This window comes from Carassius gibelio, chromosome B4 (genome assembly GCF_023724105.1).
Source record: "Carassius gibelio isolate Cgi1373 ecotype wild population from Czech Republic chromosome B4, carGib1.2-hapl.c, whole genome shotgun sequence".
In the NCBI taxonomy this organism is placed as follows: domain Eukaryota; kingdom Metazoa; phylum Chordata; class Actinopteri; order Cypriniformes; family Cyprinidae; genus Carassius; species Carassius gibelio.
In genome coordinates this window covers 27,104,341-27,125,110 of record NC_068399.1, presented here as the reverse complement: position 1 = coordinate 27,125,110, position 20,770 = coordinate 27,104,341, and the positions used below count along the sequence as shown (strand labels likewise).

General features: G+C 35.7%; 2 protein-coding genes across 4 annotated transcripts in view; both read left to right on the top strand.

Annotated features, from left to right (window-relative positions):
* The first annotated feature begins 864 nt into the window (after positions 1 to 864).
* LOC127956639 (exportin-T) lies at positions 865 to 14,910 on the top strand. The gene is made up of 25 exons (XM_052554718.1): positions 865 to 997; positions 2,616 to 2,766; positions 2,944 to 3,026; positions 3,114 to 3,170; positions 3,686 to 3,755; positions 3,859 to 4,077; positions 4,157 to 4,341; positions 4,463 to 4,631; positions 5,376 to 5,612; positions 5,699 to 5,737; positions 5,817 to 5,879; positions 6,787 to 6,911; positions 7,120 to 7,264; positions 7,341 to 7,460; positions 7,567 to 7,661; positions 8,654 to 8,723; positions 8,809 to 9,047; positions 10,473 to 10,758; positions 10,869 to 11,058; positions 11,138 to 11,254; positions 11,923 to 12,038; positions 12,124 to 12,171; positions 12,258 to 12,326; positions 13,295 to 13,351; positions 13,461 to 14,910. Exons 2-25 carry the CDS (start codon positions 2,677 to 2,679, stop codon positions 13,485 to 13,487), a joined length of 2,916 nt encoding a protein of 971 aa, XP_052410678.1. The 5' UTR covers positions 865 to 997; positions 2,616 to 2,676; the 3' UTR covers positions 13,488 to 14,910.
* Positions 14,911 to 16,962: 2,052 nt separating this feature from the next.
* fbxo7 (F-box protein 7) overlaps positions 16,963 to 20,770 on the top strand; it is a 7,963-nt gene continuing 4,155 nt past the window's right edge. The window contains exons 1-6 of one of the 3 annotated variants that reach the window (XM_052555101.1): positions 16,963 to 16,983; positions 17,245 to 17,367; positions 18,144 to 18,324; positions 19,119 to 19,355; positions 20,097 to 20,241; positions 20,330 to 20,413. In XM_052555101.1, the coding sequence (XP_052411061.1) occupies positions 17,246 to 17,367; positions 18,144 to 18,324; positions 19,119 to 19,355; positions 20,097 to 20,241; positions 20,330 to 20,413 (769 nt within the window). In that variant the 5' untranslated portion in view covers positions 16,963 to 16,983; position 17,245. The other 2 variants (XM_052555100.1, XM_052555098.1) reach the window with 2 other exon arrangements.

The window sequence follows — 20,770 nt, the reverse complement described above, 5'->3', positions numbered from 1 at the left end:
AGCCCTCTAGTGCAAAAAAATAAGCACTACAGGTTTAATATGTAGTGCACGATTCTGATTTTCTGTAAAACAAATATTTATCAGATTGCATGACTGTATTAGTGAATGTGTATGAATGTGTGTACCACACCTTTTCGTCCGATTCTCATAATAGACATATTTTCTAATTTCTTTTGTAGATACAGTTGTAGCCTAAGTGTGTAATTTTTCCATACTTGTGTGGGGGAAAAAGAGAGGTAGCTCTAAAACCCTTTTATTGTGCAAAACATTTTCTTTGGGGTTAGTCTGTCTTGAATTGTTCTTTTTGTAATAAACTGAAACTGTTTCATTTATTTTGGCATTGCTATTATGTTAAAATATTTAGGAAAGATCTTACTAGATTTATAATTGATAACATCGACCCCACTTTTCCTTTGTGCTTAGAAAATGTTTTATTTGGTTTTACTAATATTCCTTCAAATAAAACCAAAGAATATTATATTATAAATAAAATTTTAATTTTTGCCAAATTTCATATCCACAAGTGTACAGTAAAGTACAGTAAAAACCAATCCTTTATTTTTGGTTCTTGAAAAAGAAATTCGAATTTATGTGAAGACGATTTTTTATTCACATAATAAAAAAGCAATTAAGACAGTTTGCATTTAATATATTTATGTAATGTTTAGCCCACCCCCCCTGGCTATATGTGTATTTTGAATGCTCATTCTCTCTTTATATTCTGTTTGTGTTTTATGTTTTCATGTGTATTATTGTTGCTGTAACTGTACTTTGACTGTATTTTTTGAAGTGTAATAAATAAATAAATAAATAAATAAATAAATAAAAAGGTCCTCGTCAGTTATATACGTAAAGCGTGCGTGCGCGGAGACGCGCTGAAGTTCTTCCTGTTCTCGACCCCGCACATCCGGTCGGCCGACACGCCGCTTTTGGATCTGTTACATGCGCACTGAGTCGCTTGAGCTGGGCGGATGATGATGGAGCGGTAAAGTTCACGGTAAGAATCGGTAAACTTTACCCTATCCACACATTTACACGGTCGCGGCATGTTTTATTAATTTATATGAAAGTACCGCGCGAGTCTTTTGTCTGACAGCGCGCGCGGCGGCGTCATCATCACTACATTCACAACAATCTTATCCGCCAATTAAGCCGATAACTCACTAAACTACCCACGTGTGTCAGTTAACACTACACAGTCTCGTCGGTTTTGTATTTCGGTTGCCGTACGACCGATGTTTGTCGTTATTTCGGCTTGTTTTCCCCTCAGTCTGTCACGCCACGTTCTCTGAGGTTCGGTACGCGCGTAACACGCTTGTCGCGAGCGCGCAAGTCGGTTATTTTGATAATACTAGATCGTAGTCGCGAGTTGAGCGAATATCTCAGATAAATATAACCGTATGCTACAAATGCAATCGTGTTTTGGGTTAGTGGAGCATATAAAGTCGAGTGAGTTCACTATTGGCCCAGTGTTGCATCAGAAACACTACTGTGGAACTTCCAGGTGCTGTCAGGTGATTACAAAAGTATTTAAACTTTAAGAATACTGTAAAACTGCTGCGATGCGTGTCAAAACACTGTGATATTACTGTGGTGCCACGTCCTTACAGCGTTGTGATGCCATACCAGGATATTCTGACGCTTGTATTAGTGTAACACATAATGAAAGAGGGAATGAAGAAGAGAAAGAGCGAGCTGATTCAGCGTGTGTGTATTTGTTTGGTCACTAATCAGTTGTTCTGATGAGGTCATCAGTGCATATAGGTGTTGAATTGCATTATAATCAAACAACACGTTTGTCAAAGCCCTTCAGTTTTAATTCATTCAGAATAATCATATCTAAAGGTGTTAAACCTGGATTAAATAATGCTAATTGCACTCAGATTCCAATTAAAATTCACACATGGAATTAGTTAAGTGAAGTTAATAAACATACTTTTTTTTGCTCCACCTATGCAGTTTCAGTTAATGCAACAAAAATTATTAAACACAATAAATACATTTTACATATTTAAGTGGATTGAAAACTATTAAGTTGTTAAAATGTCTTTCCAGTGTGATCTCTATGCCATTTTACCACAGCGGCATTGTTAATGATCGATTGTTATATTGACAGCTTAATAAGACCTTATTACTTGTATTAAAAGTTGCAAACTTGCTTGTTGCTAATGCTCCTAATGATTTATTTACTAGTGCAGTCAAATGATTAATCGCATCTAGAATACATTTTTGTTTAGTATATTTATTATGGATATATAAATACGCACACATGCCTGTCTATACTCAGAACAATGTTATTTTTGTATATATTAATATGTAAATACTATTAGTTTTAGTATTTTTAAAAATATTTACTGCATGTGTGTATTTATATACATAATAAATATGCACAGAATGCACATATTATGCAAACGCTAACTTTTATTTTGTATGCATTTAATCACGATTAATCGTTTGCCAGCGTCACTATTATTAACTTAATCATTAATTTGTGTTCTGTATATTAATATACTCTGCTCTCTAGTTTATCAGCGGAGCACTTTATTTTTTATGTTGTTGTGTGTAAGATGTTAAAGTCTGAATTGTGTTTATGTGGATGCCTGTGTCTCTCTCAGATGTGTGTGTCCTGTTTGGAGATTTGGGATAAACTGATCGAGGACAGCAGCTAACCCACGTATGGCCTGCGAGTCGGCGTTACCTGCCATCATGGACGAGCAGGCCCTCATGGGACTGAACCCCAACGCCGATGCCTGCTACAGGCAAAGGGTGAGCGCAAAACACCACATCAGATCTTTCAGTAAACATACACCCTTAAATCATTCATGTACTCACAGATGTCTTCAGGATTCAGATTCAGTGCTTGGCGCATTTGTTTACATATCTTGCATAACTAATACTCTCGAGTGCATTGTAAATAAACACTTTTTGTTTTTATTTTTTCAGGCGCTGGTATATTTTGAGCAGTTGAAAGAGTCTCAGGATGGATGGGAGGTGTGCGCTGAAGCCCTGGCTAAAGGGGTTTACAGGTGAGATGCACCGCATACTGCACGATACTACAGTATTTCACGTAATAACATTTATTAATGCAATGCGTTCGTGTTTTTCTCTGTCAGTGACGATCATGTAAAGTTCTTCTGCTTTCAAGTCTTGGAGCATCAGATCAAATTCAGGTATCACTGAATCATTGTATATAAACGTATAAACTCTGAAAATTGAAAATGTGCATCATCTGATAAAATGAATGCAATGCAAGTCACTTTATATAAAAGCATCTGCCAAAATGTATGAATGTTGTAATTGATATTTTAAAATAAACATTGCAAGGTGCAAAAAAAAGTCAGCAAAAAAGCGTTTAGAAAATATATAAGGTACATTTTTTTTATTTCAAGCTGACTTTAAACCTAGAAAACAAAGAGATGGGTGTATATTTAAAGGAAGACATTAGCTAATTAATTGTATAATTAGCTCTAAAATTGATAGCTGGGTTTGTTTTCATCAAAGCATCCGTATAATGTCAACGTAGGATCTTATTTTTAACATGAAAGCATGAACTTGAATTTGTTTTCTAATGTCATTCACTTTATTTTAGCTGTCTGTTATGCTGCTTGATAAGAATAGCAAAGAAGCCTTGAAAACTAAGGTGGACAGAGTTTCAATGTCGTTGTATAAATGCTGTGTCTTGCAGACACGGGTCGCTCACCGCAGCTCAACAGCAGCTGATCCGAGAGACTCTGATGAAATGGTTACAGGCTCAGGTTAGTGTTGTTTACCGTTTTATTGATATTCATGTGAATGATGAAAAAATAAAAATCCAGCGGAATCATATGAAGGATGTTTTTCCTTCATGTATTTGTTTAGTTGATGAACGCGCATCCAGAAAAGCCCTTCATCAGGAATAAGGTGGCGCAGGTTTTATCTCTGATGTTTGTGACGGAGTATCTGACGTTATGGCCCAAGTTCTTCTTCGACATCCTAAACCTGGTGGGATTGAATCCGAACGGTGTGGACATTTACCTGCGCATGCTGATGGCTATCGATGCGGATGTGGTTGATCGGGACATCCTGCACAGTCCTGAGGTAACACCGAGCAAACTCGAGGAGAAATGTTTTCTGCTCCCGTAGTGCCTTTGAAACGACTCTCTCTGTCCTGCTTCAGGAGATACGCAGAAACACTCTGATTAAGGACAGCATGCGCGGGCAGTGCATCCCGGCGCTGGTCGAGTCCTGGTTCCAGATCCTTCAGACGTACCAGCACACCCACAGCGAGCTGACCTGCCAGTGTCTGGAGGTGGTGGGTGCGTACGTGTCCTGGATCGACCTCAACCTCATCGCCAACGACAGGTCAGAGCAGCTCTGATGAAGGTCATGTGTGTCCCTGCTGTCATAAGTAGCACGGGATTATTTGTAGCTTGCGCTAGCAATACACTGTCTGTTTATGTGACAACTGTGTGTGTTTGTGTAGGTTTGTGAATCTGTTGCTCAGTCACATGTCCATCGAGGAGCTTCGCGAGGAGGCGTGCGATTGTCTGTTTGAGATCGTCAATAAGGGCATGGATCCTGTGGACAAAACCAAGCTGGTGGAGTCTCTGTGTCAGGTGCTGCAGTCCGCAGGCTTCTTCAACATCGAGCAGGTGTGTGAATGCACAAGAGTTCATCAGGGTTCATCAACCCCGAAAACCAACTTGTTTTCGTTTTCTGTTGATGCATTTAAAATGGTTTTGTAACCAAGTAAATCCAATTTAGTCTAAGGGTTTTTGAAAAACTAATCCTGACTCTCGCCATGAAAATAGACATAGAAACTGGCATGGCTTAAAAAAGAAAAAAAGTTATAATTTTAGATTTAAATATTATAAACATTTAAAATTTAGTATTAAGTTTGGCTTCTCTCCTGAATCCACAAAAGGGCGCATCGAGCAAAATATTACTAATGCACATTCCTTCAAAGCAGTAAAATAACATCAATATCTTTGAGCGTTGGTTTCAGTTTAGTTGTGGCCTAAATTAATTAGCTAAAAAAAAATATTTTTTTAAATACAATAACATTTATTGTAAATGAAATAAGAAATATATTGTAAAGACATTATTATGTTGTAAAACAAATAATAAATAGTATATAAGATGATAATTTTGTATTACAACTATAAAATCACTATACATTTAAAACTACACTTTTTTTTTTTTACACCATTTAAAAAAATCATTTATATTTTTTCAAACGATAAACCATCAAGCTTTTATTTTTTACCGGTTGCCGGGAATATAGTTGCTCACATGTTTGTTAAATTACAATCACACTTACTTCCATTTTTACACTTTTCAGTTTTGCTGTATCGAGTTGCATGTTAATCTTATTTCTGATCCGTCGCGTCCATCAGGAGGAGGATGTGGATTTTCTGGCGAAGTTCTCTCGGCTGGTGAACGGGATGGGTCAGTCTCTGGTGCTGAGCTGGACTAGACTCAGTAAGATGGGCGATGTGAAGGTTTCGGCGGAAGCGTTGCGTGCCGTGGAGGCGAAGGTTCCTCTGATGCTGCAGCTGCTGATTCATGAAGACGATGATATTTCAGCAAACATCGTGGCCTTCTGTTATGACTACCTGCATGTTCTCAAACAGGTACACATGCGAAACTCTCTTTTTGAGATTGATGGATGATCTACCCGTGATGCTCATCTTCAACTTGCTGTGTTTGTGTTTTTCAGCTTCCAGCTCTCAATGAGCAGCAGAAAACAAACGTGGAGGTACGACACAGGCTCATCTCTCAGATGCATGAGTGTACATTAATGCTGTGGTTTATGATTGCTGTTGTCTTGCTAACAGGCGATCATGCTGGCTGTCATGAACAAACTCAAGTATGATGACGAGTATAACTTTGATAGCGAGGTCAGTGTGGAAAGTGTTTTTTTTTTTTTTTTTTGCTTTTTCAGTATGAATGCACTGTATTTACAGTTTTAACTGTGTAATAATATAAAATACTTTTTTTTGCAAAAATGTTGTTGTTGTTATTGCAATGATTATGTTAGAGCCAGAATGATATATAAACAATTACAATTCTTACTAAAAAACAAAATTGTAGCATTACAATTGTAACATTTCACTGTAATAAAGGAACTATTTAAGAAAAGTTATTATACAATTTTTTTACAAAATTATATTTCTATTATGTTTAATTATTGTATTTAATTATATTAACATTTTAATATTTATGGCCGTCTTAAATGATGGAAGTATTTTGATGGAAGAAATGAGCACAACTGAACTAAACGTTTGTGACCACAGCATTTTATGAGTGTCCTGATCTAAATTTAAATTAGGTCATGTTTTTACTCAGAAATTACTTGCATTACATAAACATATATTTTTTCAATGGATTATCCTGCCAAAATATCAATCTTTATCAAATATCAAATTGAAAGATTGCTAATAATTATTATTATTATTATTTTTATTTTTTTATATATAGTTATAACATGCAATTATTTTATTTATTATTCTTATTTAGACTATTTTAAATTGTTACTTTAATTTTGATATGGAAATATCATATAAAATGCTTTTAATTTTTTTTGTGAAATAAAACGCTTGACAGAAGCTGCACGAAGGCCTTATAAAGTTTGTTAATTTGAACTTCTCTTTTAAAGTATAAGATGATGACAGTGTTCCCAAATTCATGTTAAAGCACCTTCTGACCCTCACAACCCATCTGTTTAATTTTACAGTCGCACTAACCCATATTGTGTTCATGTTTTATTTTGATAAATTGATGTAAAACAGTGTTTGTTTCTCTCAGGGCGAGGACGAGGCCATGTTTGTGGAATACAGGAAGCAGTTAAAGATGTTGCTGGATCGACTCGCTCAAGTCTCTCCTGAGCTGCTGCTGGACGCCGTGCACAGAGTCTTCAACGCCACCATGCAGTAAGACACAAACCTGCACAGCATGCTGGGAAATATCACAGAAAAGAGCGTTTGATGCTCTTTGGTTAGACTCCACAAACCTGTAAAACTGGTTGTTCATATGTCTTCAAGGTTATGATATCAGAAACCTGAACTCGTGCGATGCATATCTAACAAATCATAATCTTAAAAGCCCATCTAAAGACATGATTTATCTGTGTGTTTGTAGGAACTGGCAGACGGTGCCCTTCATGGAGGTGGAGGTGGCCATCCGACTGCTGTATATGCTGGGTGAAGCTCTTCCTGCGTCGCACGGAGCGCATTTCTCTGGAGACGCCACCAAAACCAGCACACTGCAGTCCATGATGAGAACGGTGAGACCGAGACCGATCAGCTTTCACATCAGTCTGTGCACACAATAATAACACGATGCTGTGGATGTGTTTGTAGCTGATCTCGTGCGGCGTGAGCGAGTATCAGCACTCCTCGGTGACTCTGGAGTTCTTCGAGACCGCCGTCCGCTACGATAAGTTCTTCCTGGTCGAGCCGCAGCACATTCCCAGTGTTTTGGTGAGTGTTTGAAGCGTGTATATTACTGGTTTTGTGTCACTCGTAGTTTGGAGATGTGAGAATGATGCAGTCAGACCCATAAAAGCGGTGTTTTTGTTCTGTGTAGATGGCGTTTTTAGACCATCGTGGTCTGAGGCACAGCAGTCCGAAGGTGCGCAGTCGAGTGGCTTATCTGTTCTCACGCTTCATCAAAACCCTGCAGTGAGTTACTCTACAGCTACACACACACACTTACCGTATTTTTTGGACTATGAGTCGCACCTGAGTATAAGTCGCATCAGTCCAAAAATACGTCATGAGGAAAAAAAACATATCTAAATCGCATTTATTTAGAAGCAAGAACCAAGAGAAAACATTACCTTCTCCAGCCGCCAGAGGGCGCTCTATGTCTTCAGTGTAGACTACAGGAGAACTGAGCAGCATAGAGCGCCCTCTGGCGGCTGGAGACAGTAATGTTTTCTCTTGGTTCATTTCTATTGGTTCATGTCAGATTATTTTTGATAAGTCGCACCTGACTATAAATCGCAGGACCAGTCAAACTATGAAAAAAAGTGACTTATAGTCCGGAAACTATATTATATTAACTATATTAGCTATTAGCAATTTCTATTTTTTTTATATGCCCCTTGTTCATTGTTTTTATACAGAGCTGTCAGTCAGATAAACATTTACAGATAATGTCACATTTTTTCGTAATTAATCACAACTGACATTAAAATTAGATTAGTATTAGATCTCAGAAGTTTAGTGCAATTGAAACCCTCACTTTTAACGTTATCGAACCTTTTTTATTCATTTATTAAAAATTAACATTAAAAACCTTAATGTTTTATCAAGTTTGCATTAAAAAAATACATATTAAACGGTTTTAAGTTAGCAGATATTTAACTGTTTTAGTTTATTTTGTTTATAATTGATTTTAATGTACTGCAATTGTTAATAAATGAATACAAATAATCTGATAACTGGCCTGCTAAGGTCTAGTAAATAAATTAAGAAAAAAATATATATATATAAACTAAACTCTTTTATAACTTTTTTTCCCATGAATTTGTCCTCTTTAGTTTGTCTAATAAACCTGGAATTATGCATTACAAATATTGTTTAACAGATGTTTTTACAGTGCATTCAGTGTATGCATTTGATCAGTGTATGCACTGATAATAATGCTTTTTTCTTGCTTATTTCCACAGTAAACACATGAATGCATTCATCGAGGACATCCTCAGCAGAATACAGGACCTGTTAGAGCTCGCTCCACCGGTAACACTCATTAAACTCATATAAAGCAGCATGTGAATCAGCCCTGAACAGCCACGTGATCGCTCCTCTCTCTTGGTGCGTCCAGGAGAACGGCTTCCCGGCGCTGCTGACCAGTGATGATCAGCTGTTCATGTTTGAGACGGTCGGTGTGCTGATCGTGAACGGAGAGAGTCCGGCCGAACGCAAGCAGGCTCTGATGCACAGTCTCCTGACGCCGCTGATGGAGGCGTTTCGCATGCTGCTCGCAAAACTGCCGCAGGAGGCCAACGAGGAGAGACAGGCGGCTCTGGCTGATTGTCTGAGTCACGCTGTGGGATTCGCCAGGTAAACACAACACTGACAACGTGAAGATTGAGTATGTCTTGTGTTGAACTGACCTGAATCAATCTTTTCAGGGCTCTAGATTAACTTTCTGCACTGGTTGCACTGGTGCACCTAACTTTATTTTTCTTAAGTGCACCAGCACAAAAGTTAGGTGCACCCAAATTTTCAACCGCATCACTTTTAACACTCCATTTTTCCAAGTTCCAAGTTTTTCCATTTTTTACTCACTTCAAGTTTTTTTTTTTTCGCTGTCCATCAAGGCAATATTGACTTGTAGCCTAAATGATTAACTAACAATCCGGTCAACACAAAGTTAGGGTTAGTTAATTAATCATAATGCTTTACGACAGTTGTTTGTATTACAAATGTTATATTTAAATATGCAAATAAGACCCCAATTAATGCACAAATTTTTATGTATTTGCAGAATCACAGAATACATACAGAAATAGGAACATTGGATAAATCCAGGTTTAAAATTGAATTTAGTTAACATTAGTGTTTTTTTTATTTTTATCACCAAAATCTGTCAACAATCGAATGAATGATTTATGGACAGATTGTTCTATAAAACCTTTCAGAATGTAGATGGGAATAAAAGTGTACAGGTTGGTGTATGTAAGTGTAGAGGACACTTTAAAGGCATTTTGTGTTTCTGAAATCTATAAACGCAAATAAAGTTAACAAACACAAAACTGTGTATTTTAGATGTTCTCTTTCCAATAACTCTCAATGTTATTAGAAGCAAAAAAATGACCCAAATATTACATTTGGCCAGTGCCTGAAACATGGTTATTATAGGCAAATAGTATGAATGTCACCTGAAATAAATTAATAAAAACTGAAATGTAAAAATACAGATTTTTTTTTTCTTCGAAGCAAAATTTCTCGGTTTCATTTAAGTTTAACTTGATTTTATTAAAATAACTATTACCTAAAACTGAAAAAAAAATAAAAAATAAAAAAAAAAGACAAAAGCACAACAAGATTAAAACTTTAAACCACAATTAACATGAAAGCAGAAAAAAAGTATCTAAATGATACTTTGGAGATACTTTTTTTTTATTTTTATATATATATATATATATATATATATATATATATATATATATATATATATATATATATATATATATATATATATATATTTTCTGCTTTCATGTTAATTGTGGTTTAAAGTTTTAATCTTGTTGTGCTTTTTATTTATAAATATTTGTTTTTTCCAGTTTTAGGTAATAGTTATTTTAAGTTAAACTTAAAGAAGTTTTGCTTTGGAAATCAGCTGAAAAAAAAAAAAACCTGTTTGTTTTACTTCACTGGCCTGAAAAAATCAATGGTGTGTTGCCTGTTATTTGCTCTCTTACTCACAAGTCATGTCCTGAAGTACTTCTGCTCATTGCATGGTGTTGTGTTCCTGTTCCTCAGTCGCACCAGTAAGGTGTTCAGTAACAAGCAGACGGTGAAGCAGTGCGGCTGCTCTGAAGTGTATCTGGACTGTCTCCAGACCTTCCTGCCGGCGCTCAGCTGTCCCGTCCAGCGAGGACCCCTGCGCAGCGCCGTGCGCTCCTTCCTCCACCGCATGATCATCTGTCTGGAGGAGGAGGTGCTGCCCTTCATCCCAGCCGCCTCGCAGCACATGCTGAAGGACTGCGAGCCCAGAGACCTGCAGGAGTTCATCCCCCTCATCAGTCAGATCACCGCCAAGTTCAAGGTACGTCGTGATCAGGGTCAGGTGAACGTGCTTCTGTAATGCAGTGTGTATTAACAGAAGAAATCAAGACGAATAATAATATTCCTGTGGTCTCTCTCTGTCTCTCCCAGAACCAGGTGTCTCCTTTCCTCCAGGAGGTCTTCATGCCCCTCGTGATGGCCATATTCGAGGTGTTGTCTCGTCCAGCGGAGGAGAACGATCAGACGGCAGCGTTAGAGAAGCAGATGTTGAGAAGAAGCTACTTCAGTTTCATTCAGACCGTGGCCAGCAGCGGCATGAACGAGATCATGGCCAGTCAGGGTGAGTGCAGTCCTGTCCAGGAACTAAACACACCTGTGTGTCTCAGAATACCCACTGACTGTATGTTTCTGTTCGGCAGGAGCGGAGAATATCGAGCGTGTGCTGTTCACCATCATCCAGGGAGCGGTGGATTTCCCAGACCCCGTCGCCCAGAAAACCTGCTTCATTATCCTGTCCAGACTGGTGGAGCTGTGGGGTACGAAAACACCTTCAGCAGCGTCTAGACGTTTAATACACGGCTGGTTTCATTAACTAGAACTTCAAAATATTTTTGTTAGGTGGAATTGAATACAGTATTAGGCTACTAATTTGAAAACAACTACCTGAAATAAATTATTTATTATAAAATATTTTTGTTAACTGAAATAATATAAATATTAGGTGAAAAGTAAAAATATACTGGCAAGGAAACTGAGTAAAATTACTAACTGGACATCAAAATGTAATAACAGTTGAAATGAAACCTACATAATAATCCAAAAATAAAAAGCACAAAATTATAAAAATAAATAAATAAATGTTTAAATGGTTAAGCGAATTGAAAATATTAATAAAAATAATTTTATAACACTAAATTTACACTGCTTTTAGCTAGTTATTCTTCAGGCAGCATTAAGACTTTTAAAAACGGGTTTTTACCATAAAACTATTAAAATAATTGTTGCAAAATGTAAAGTCAAATAAAAGGCTTTAATAAAAATAATTAAACCTAAAAAAAATCTTTAAAGAGAAACCTACAGAACTGATAAAAGTGCATAAAATTAATACGAATTAAAATGAAAAAATTGAATTCAAAAATTAATAACAACAATAGTTTATAATAATACTTAAATAACACTGCTTTTAACATGCTGTGTTTCTCAGGTGGAAAAGACGGTTTGGTGGGATTCCCAGATTTCATCTATAAGCATATCATCCCAGCATGCCTCATGGCCCCTCTGAAACCGACCTTTGACCTTTCAGATGCACAGACTGTTCTGGTACGTCAGTCGAGGCTTTCATAAACCGCTTTGGTGAAATCTCTGAGGGTGATTTGATCTGTAATGGTTTGCTGTTGTGTTTCAGACGCTGTCCGAGTGCACGCTGACTCTGCACATGATTCATCTCAAAAGAGTGAGTCTGAAATCAGCTTCGTTAAACGTGACGTGAGTTAAGAGTTAATGGGTCTGACTCGGGCTGTTTTAATGCTGTTCACACAGGGGCAGGAGTGTATTCAGTTTCTTCAGGAGTATCTGCCGTCACTGCAGGTCTCACCTGAGATCACACAGGTAACTGACACACACCTGCTTCCATTAGGAGCAGTGACGGGATTCAAGCATTTCATTTCATTAAAACTGTTGAAAGATGCACACAATACAATGCTCTTCACTAAAACTAGACATTCAGTTTAACTTCAGGAAATTGTGACGACATATCAGTAAAGTAGAATATACTTGTCAGAGTGAGAATACAATTTTTTAAAATTGGTTTAATAAAAGGAATTAAATTTTTATTTGGTTAAAATGAAAAAGATTGAATTGATGTTATGCCTTCATTTGATTACCACTATTTTTGATGATAAATTTGTTTAAAAATGTATTTTAAAAATAAATAAAATGACAAAATTTCTAATAATAATAATTTCATAGGGTATTAGTGTAAAAATATTAAAGTTATAAGAATTTCAATCAATAATTCATGAAACATAAACTAAAACGGAAAGTTTTAACATCCCTAAAAAAATATATATTTTTTAACAATTCAATATTTTTTGATTACACATTTAATTTATCCATTAAAATTTAATCAAGAAAAATTAAAAAGGAGGAAATTAATTCGTTTGAAATTTGATTTCATACAGGCCTAAAAAAATATTTTTTTTAAACATTTAAGTTTTTTGATTATGAAAGTTTAATTTGTCCATTTCAATTAGAAAAATAAAACGAGGGGGAGAAAGTAGAATTTAGGAAAAACAGAAAAATTTAAATTGGGAAAAATCTAAATTTCATAAGACCCTATATAGCATTTTTTTCACCTACTGTAATCCTTAAAAACGTTACCACACAATGGCATCACAGATTTAAATGTTAAAATTATTTTTTTTAATCCATTTTCAGTATTTTTTTTTTTTTCATCTTGCTTGATCTGTGGCCCAGTATCTATTTGAGCACGCTTTATCTTCTAAAAGGAAGTGCAGACTGATCTAAACTGCAGTATCGTTGATGATGAGTCAGTATTGAGCTGTTTCTCTCCTCAGGAACTCTGTCAAGTGCTTCAGCAGCCGGATGTTAAGGTTCTGAAAAACTACATGAAGGTATATCAGGAGCCCTTGTGTTGTCTACATATACCATTGAGTGTTAGGTTTCATGTTGCCGTTTTAACACCCTTCTGTTGTGTGTGTGTGTGTGTGTGTGTGTGTGCAGGTGTTCTTCCAGCAGGCCAAACTTTAAAACTGGAACTGTCAAGCAGAGCCACTCACTGACCACCATTACGACAGAGCTTAGCATAGGAGCTACTTTTGCACTTAAAGAAGCGTAACCACACCCATCCTGTCTGCAGGACACGGACCCCCAGCAGGAGTCACGTGGGGATTGGCTGTCATATGACGTGACCACGCCCCCACACCGAGCTTTGCCCAATCAGAGTTGTGCTCTCCCCAGACTGGAGGCGACGTCTGCGATTGGACGAGACGATATACTGTAGGTGTGGTTTGTGTGGGTGGGCGGGGCTTCAGTCCTGGACAGAATTTCAAGGGAAAATGTTTCCATTTGAAATGCAACAATTGTTTAGAATTATAACTTACATGTTACAGAAAATTGTAGAATGAATTTAATGAATTGTTTATTTTTGTGTGTGTGTGTGCTAGAAATCTGGATTTTTCTCAAATTTCAGCGTAAGAAGGGCCGGTTTAAGAATATTTAATGGCTAATTTTTCTTTTTTTTTTTAAACATGCATAAATGAAGCATATGTTTTAGTTTGATGTGATGAGGTTAACAAACTGAAGTGCTCTTGATGTGGGCTCAACCTGGCAAAATTTTTTTTTTTTTTTTTTTTTTTTTACTTTAATGGTTCATGAACTGCTAAATCATCAGAAGTCCCGTCTGATTTTCCATATCATGTGGCATTCCCATCAAAGCTGTACTGTATCAAGCATGGTTTCCCAACACTAAACGTTTCTCCGCTCCATCACAGTCTCCGATTCATTCGTTTAATGCCTTTTGAAGCCTGTTTGAAATATGCAATATAATGTTACGAACTGTGAAAATACTACGAGGTGGTTTGATCCTTGGATCTGCAGTGGGAATGTTTTAGTTAAGTTCTTTTGTTTGGAAATCTACTTTGTGTAAAGTTTAAACTCTCATCGGAGAGGCAGTCGGTTCATATCTCTCTGCTTTGACTTCTCGTTACGGCTGACATTGTTGATAATCTGTGTTGGATTTTTAGAGACGCCACACATGTATTAACCCTTTCAGCCCTGGATCCCACTTCAGACCGAAATGTCCATTAAAGGTTTAGGCCTAAACGTTTCTTGGGTTTTAACATCATATTGGCTTTAATCATGATAGGAAAAAAAGCTCAACACAAAACAGACTGGATGAAGCACTTTGCCATAAGCTGACATTTACAGTAACTTCTAACATGAGAATGACTGTTAATTAAAGATTGTTTCTCTGTCATTACCCATGAGACTTTGCTTCAGACCTGTTAAGCTCTTGTCCTACTCGTCAGACCCATTGTGTTTATGCCAAAAAAAAAAATGAGGAGAGAAAGACATGAAAGCTAGACTGTGTAAACTTGATTTATTTTTGATATGCCCTCTCACTCCCTTTTGTGGATCTTTTGTCATGACCAATAAAGTATTTACTAATCTCCGTCTGATTTCCAGGAGGTTTATTTGAAGCCGCTGCGCTCTTGTACTTGTGCACATTCAAGAGAACAAGCGAGAGACAATAGCATAAAATTATTCATATTTATATATAAAATATATTTAAAAATTCAGCTCAAGTTTAAATAGTTTCAGAAGAATTTAAACCGTTTTCTAACAGAAATAAGAATTTCATTTGTGACAGTTTACATGACGAAGCAATTTAAATATTTAAAGGCATTATTTCATTCAATGTTGATCATTTAAAATAAATGTATAAATATAGAATAATTTGCTGCTTAAATATAATATCATAAAGTATTTTAATGCATTTAACTGAAGGCTGATTATTAAAAAACTAAATAATTGTCAAAATATAAAAATTGTTAAATTGCAAAAAACAAAAACTTGATTATACAACAATTGTATAATATAAAAATATTGCTTAATGTACAAAGTTAATTCATTTGTGACCACTTAGTAGTAATATATAAAAAATGTGTGACAATTTAGTAATATAATTTAATAAAATAAGATATAGTAGTAATATAATTTAAAAGTATAAAGATATTCTTTTTTTTTATTGTATCACCCTCTCAGACTCTGCACATGTGAAACTACCTTTTGTTCACAGTTTAGTATTACAATTTAATATTTTCCAGTTAAATTGACTTAATTTCGGTGTTATCAGTTTTGTATTAGCTTTTTATTTTTTACTATTTTCAGTTTTCTTTCGAATCACGTTCTAATGTGAAATTTACGTGATTGTTTTGTTACTTACTACATTTATTTATGTCCTAGTGCTTTTACCTTTAACTTATTTCGGTTAATTGCCAAGGGAACAAATATTATTTATTTATTATTATAGTGTATTAATAATATATATTCTGAATAAGCTTTTATATATTCAGTTTATTTGATTGGTTTAATTAACAGACATTTTATGCAGTGTTGTCAAAAGATTAATTGCGATTTATTGCATCCATTATGAATTTTTGCATAATATTTGTGTGTTCTGTGTATATTATATATTATGTAAATACACTCATGTATATTTAAGAAAAATGTTGTTTATATATTAAATATTAATATGTAAAATATGAATTTAAGTGCATATGCATGTTAATATTTCCAAAATATGTACTGTATATGTGTCTATTTATGCATAATAATATGCACAGTACACATATATTATGTAAACAAAAACGTATTTTGGATGCGATTAATTGTCTAAAAGCACTAGATTTATTTAAATATTTTATGTTGTGTGGTATTGTATACATTGTATACTAAAAATAACTAAACAAAGGCTGCATATATATAAATGCATATATGAAGGTGCCTATAAAATAATGAGTCTAATAATAAAATAATAGTTATTATTTAAACTGACAAAAATAAAATATATACACTTTCAATTAAGCACCTAAATAAATGTATACAAACGTTCTGTGAATAAACTTATACAAATTGCCGCCTTTTTTACTGACAGTCTTCTGATAGTCGAGTTGCTTTATATATGAGCAATTCCAAAAAAAACAATGCATATGTATCATTTTATTGACAAATAATAAGCAACAAAACTTCATGCCTGGAGATTTGGAGTTCTATATTAATAGTAAAATGGAGTATATGATAGAAATGTCTATATTTTATGTGCTCTTTAGAGAAAAACGTATACTTGTGTTTATTTTTTTAGGAGAATACCATAAACAAGAAGAAAGGGGCTCAATGTAGACTAAATCTTTCACATTTTATAAATGACCTTAAATTATACGTAAATCTCTTGAAAAAAAAACACACTGAAAACACATAACGCTCTGAAAACATTGAAATTGATGTGATTTTCTTCCTTTCTTTTATTTCTGCCAGCTAATCTTAATTTGATCGTATGTATGTATAATACATCTTGTTCTTGTGGCACTGGATTAATAAAGCATCAATAGTAATAATAATAATAATAATAATAATAAATAAAATGGCGTAATCGCGGGGCTTTTATTTTGAAAATCCCACTCAGCTGTTTTGATCGACCGCGGAGTTTTCTGGCTTCACTGCGCTACTTTGACGTGCGTGAAAGGTACGTTTATTTTTGTTCCTGTTTTATTTAATGTAAACACATTCAAGCAGAGACTTTTCCTGCTTAATTTGCAGTGGCCTAATAACACTGGACTAAATGCACTAACTGACGCTGAAATACTGCTTTATGCTTAATGCGGCTGTTAAGTAAAGGTAAATTATTATCAAAGATGATGTTTACGGAGTCTGAGTGACGTCACGTGATCCTGAGACGGCGAAATGAAAGTGAATGTGAGCGCGCGTCTGCTTTGCTTCAGTGCAGAATGAAACTTAGGGTGAGAATCAACAAACAGAGCAGCAGATTGGAGCTGGACGGAGCAGAACCGACACTGTCCGAGCTCCGAGCCCGGGTCAGAGACGCCCTGCTGCCTCGGTGCGGACTGGGGTGAGTTTGACAGGTTTGCTGTTTCTAATCAGGTATGGATTAACATCAGTTGTGTTCTGATGATTTGCAGCCCCTGTTGTGTTTTGAACAGCGTTTGGGGTAATGCATTAATAAGTAACGGAATTTAGATTACTCTTTTCAAGTCACTAGTAAAGTAACTCATTACTTTTTACTTTAGAAGGAATTATCGCAGTTACTTTTTCAAATAAGTACCGCCTGTTACTTTGTTTCCTTGAGTTGAGTGACAGTTCTGGTGTTGCCATGGTGACAGAGATCAAGTACAGAGCGTTCTGTGTGAACCTGATGTCACTGTAGTTTTGGACAAGTCATCATACATTGATTTCACTAGCACATATTCCTCAAAATGAATAAAAACTCCAGATATTATACAAATCAGCAATAATTAAAATAAAAATAATTAGTTATTACCCAGTGTCTTTGCTATAGACATTTGACAATTTTGTTGAATACTTTCTTCTCCTGCGTCGTATTCTTTATGGCTGAAATTACATTTGTAATAAAAGAACAACTTTTTATATTAAAAGCAAACAAGCATGCTCTGCCCATATTTAAAAGTAACTCAAATGTGACGTATCGCATTACTTTCCATAAAAGTAACTCAAAAACTTACCTTTTTAGGGAGTATATATTGAGAATATTTCAATGCATTACTTTGAAAGTAACTTCCCCTGCATTACCATAATATCTGGAGTTATCTGTTCAGTCTTTCCCTCGGTCTGTCTGAAGCAGCTGTGTGTGTCTCCCTCTCTGGACAGGTCTGATGTGGAGTTCAGTCTGTCTCTGAACGGTAAGGAGGTTCTGCTGGACACGGGACAGACGCTCTCCTCGTGCGGGGTTGTTTCTGGTGATATGATCACTGTGATTTTGCCTGAGCAGATACAAACTGCCCCAGAAGCCCCGAGCGAGGCAGGAGGCGCCGCCGCGTCCAGTGAGGAGGTGAGCTGTTTCATTCATTAGACATACTTCTTGATGATAGATTGCTGAACACTGAACCCAGAAAAATGTATGTAGGCAACACAGAATTTCCGAAACACAAAAATGTGTTTTATATTTCACTGTTATTGTTAAAATGTATAATATTAATAAATTGTTAAAGTTTTATGGGTTCAACTGAATGCATGATTTGTAAAAATCATTTAAATGTGATTAAAAAATTTTTAACGGTAAACACAGAATTTGGGGAAAAAACGAAACAGATTTCATACGGCCCTAAAACTGTACTGCTAGCATTATTTTATAAACAACAAGAACCAAAGAAAAGAAACTGAAATGATAAAGAAGAACCTGATGCTGTGAGTCAGCATGTTTGTGTGTGTGTGTGTGTTTCCTCAAAGCAACCTTTGCTGTCTGTGTGTGTGTGTGAGAGAGAGAGAGAGTCCTCAAACCAGCCATTGTGGGTGTGTGTGTTTAAGTGTGTGTGTATTTGTAAGTGTGTGTGTGTGTGCAAGTGTGCTTGTTTGTAAGTGTGTGTGTGTTTGTCTGTGTGAGTCCTCAAAGTAGCCTTTGTGTTTTTGGATTTGTTTGTGTGTGCATCTGTGCGCGTGTGTGTGTGCGCGTGTTTGTAAGTGTGTGTGTATATATATACATGTCAGCATACTCTTGGCTGACAGACACACAACATATGATGTGCGTGTGTCCTCAAAGCAGCCTTTGTGTTTTTGTGTGTGCGTTTGCGCGCACGTGTGTGTAAGTGTGCGTGTTTGTAAGTTTGTGTGTGTGTATTGTTTCAGGCTGCAGGCAGCGGTGGCGCTGGAGCGGACAGCAGCGGTGTGAGGGATTCTGGGATGGAGGAGTGGATGGAGGATGAGGAGGGTGTGTCTCCTCCGCTGCTGTGCTGTGAGACGGAGGATGGAGTGGTTCCTCACGCTCTGGAGCGACTGCTAGACTCGTCCAGCTGCAGAAACACGTCTGACTGTCTGATGCTGACAGTGCATCTGCTGCTGCTGGAGACCGGCTTCCTGCCGCAGGTCATGACCTCTGCTGACCCCTGCACATTCAGCTAGGGTCAACTAGGGATTACATTTATATAGGGATTTTCATGATCATAATAGAGATTTTCATTCAAATTAACCAAATGATCAATCATCAACTTAATACATATAGATATTAAAAATTAAAAAAAATAATTGACTGCAATGTAAATATGAATTTTACAGAAATGTTTAATCTAGTAAACATCTGTAAACGTAGTTACATTAAATAAGTTAAATTAATAGAAAAGCCTTCAGTGTTTGGTTTTATCAGTGTTATAGTTTATATAGAAAATACTATATCTTGTTGTTTCATATAACTATACTATAACTAATTGTTTCCAAGAAAAATCTGGCCACTGCTATTGATAAAACTTGAACAATTCATTTATTTGTTAAAGTTTTAAGAATTTAACAGATAAGGCCTTATTTTTTATTTATTTTACAGAAATATATTCCAAATTGAAATATTGTGCATTATATACATTAATACTTAAATGCTAAATAAAATAATTTTGATTTGAAATATATTTTTTTATTTTTGATACAGTGTCATATTAATTTAAATACACTATTATTTTTTTCATTTTTTAAATGTTATCAATTAATGTTGAAAATTGAACATCAAACTATATAAATCAACAATTAATCGATCATTCACATCCCTAATCTGAATATCCAAACAATAACACACTTTTGAACATAACTTTAATATCATTGGTTGTTCTCTCTCTCTAGGGTTGTAATGTGAACTCAGGAGAGATGCCAATTGGCTGGCGGGCTGCAGGGGGCGTGTACAGACTCCAGTATGCCCACCCACTTCTGGAGAACAGCCTTGTGTCAGCGGTTGCCGTGCCGATGGGCCGAACGCTCGTCATCAATGGTGCGCTCATTTGCGTATGGCTGCTGTTATTATTAATCCTTCATTAGATTAGATTTGATTATTTGTTTGTTTATTTGTTGTGAAACAGCTGTTCTTAAGATGGAGAAGTCTATGGAGAACTCACGCAAGCTGGTGCTGAAACCAGATGATTATGTGACTGCTGACTGGGCAGGTAATTTAAGATATACTGTATATATTACATTTTATATTTATATTGCATATTTATATTTATAAGCAGTTCAGTAGGAGTGAACTGTATTATTAGCTGCATTAACACAGAAAATGAAATGATGGAATGGAAGTAGCGACAGATATTTTCTTTCGTATTGATATTATTAAAAACTATGTAAACATATAAAAAAAAAAACACAACAAAATAGCTAAACTAGAGCTAAATTTAAAGGGAACCCTGAAAATACAAAATCTAATATTAACAAAATTAGATAATAGTATAGAGTGCTGTCAAACTATTAAAATGATACGAAGTAAACCAGACTTTTATGTTTGGGACGACCTGTGTTGTTTCTTC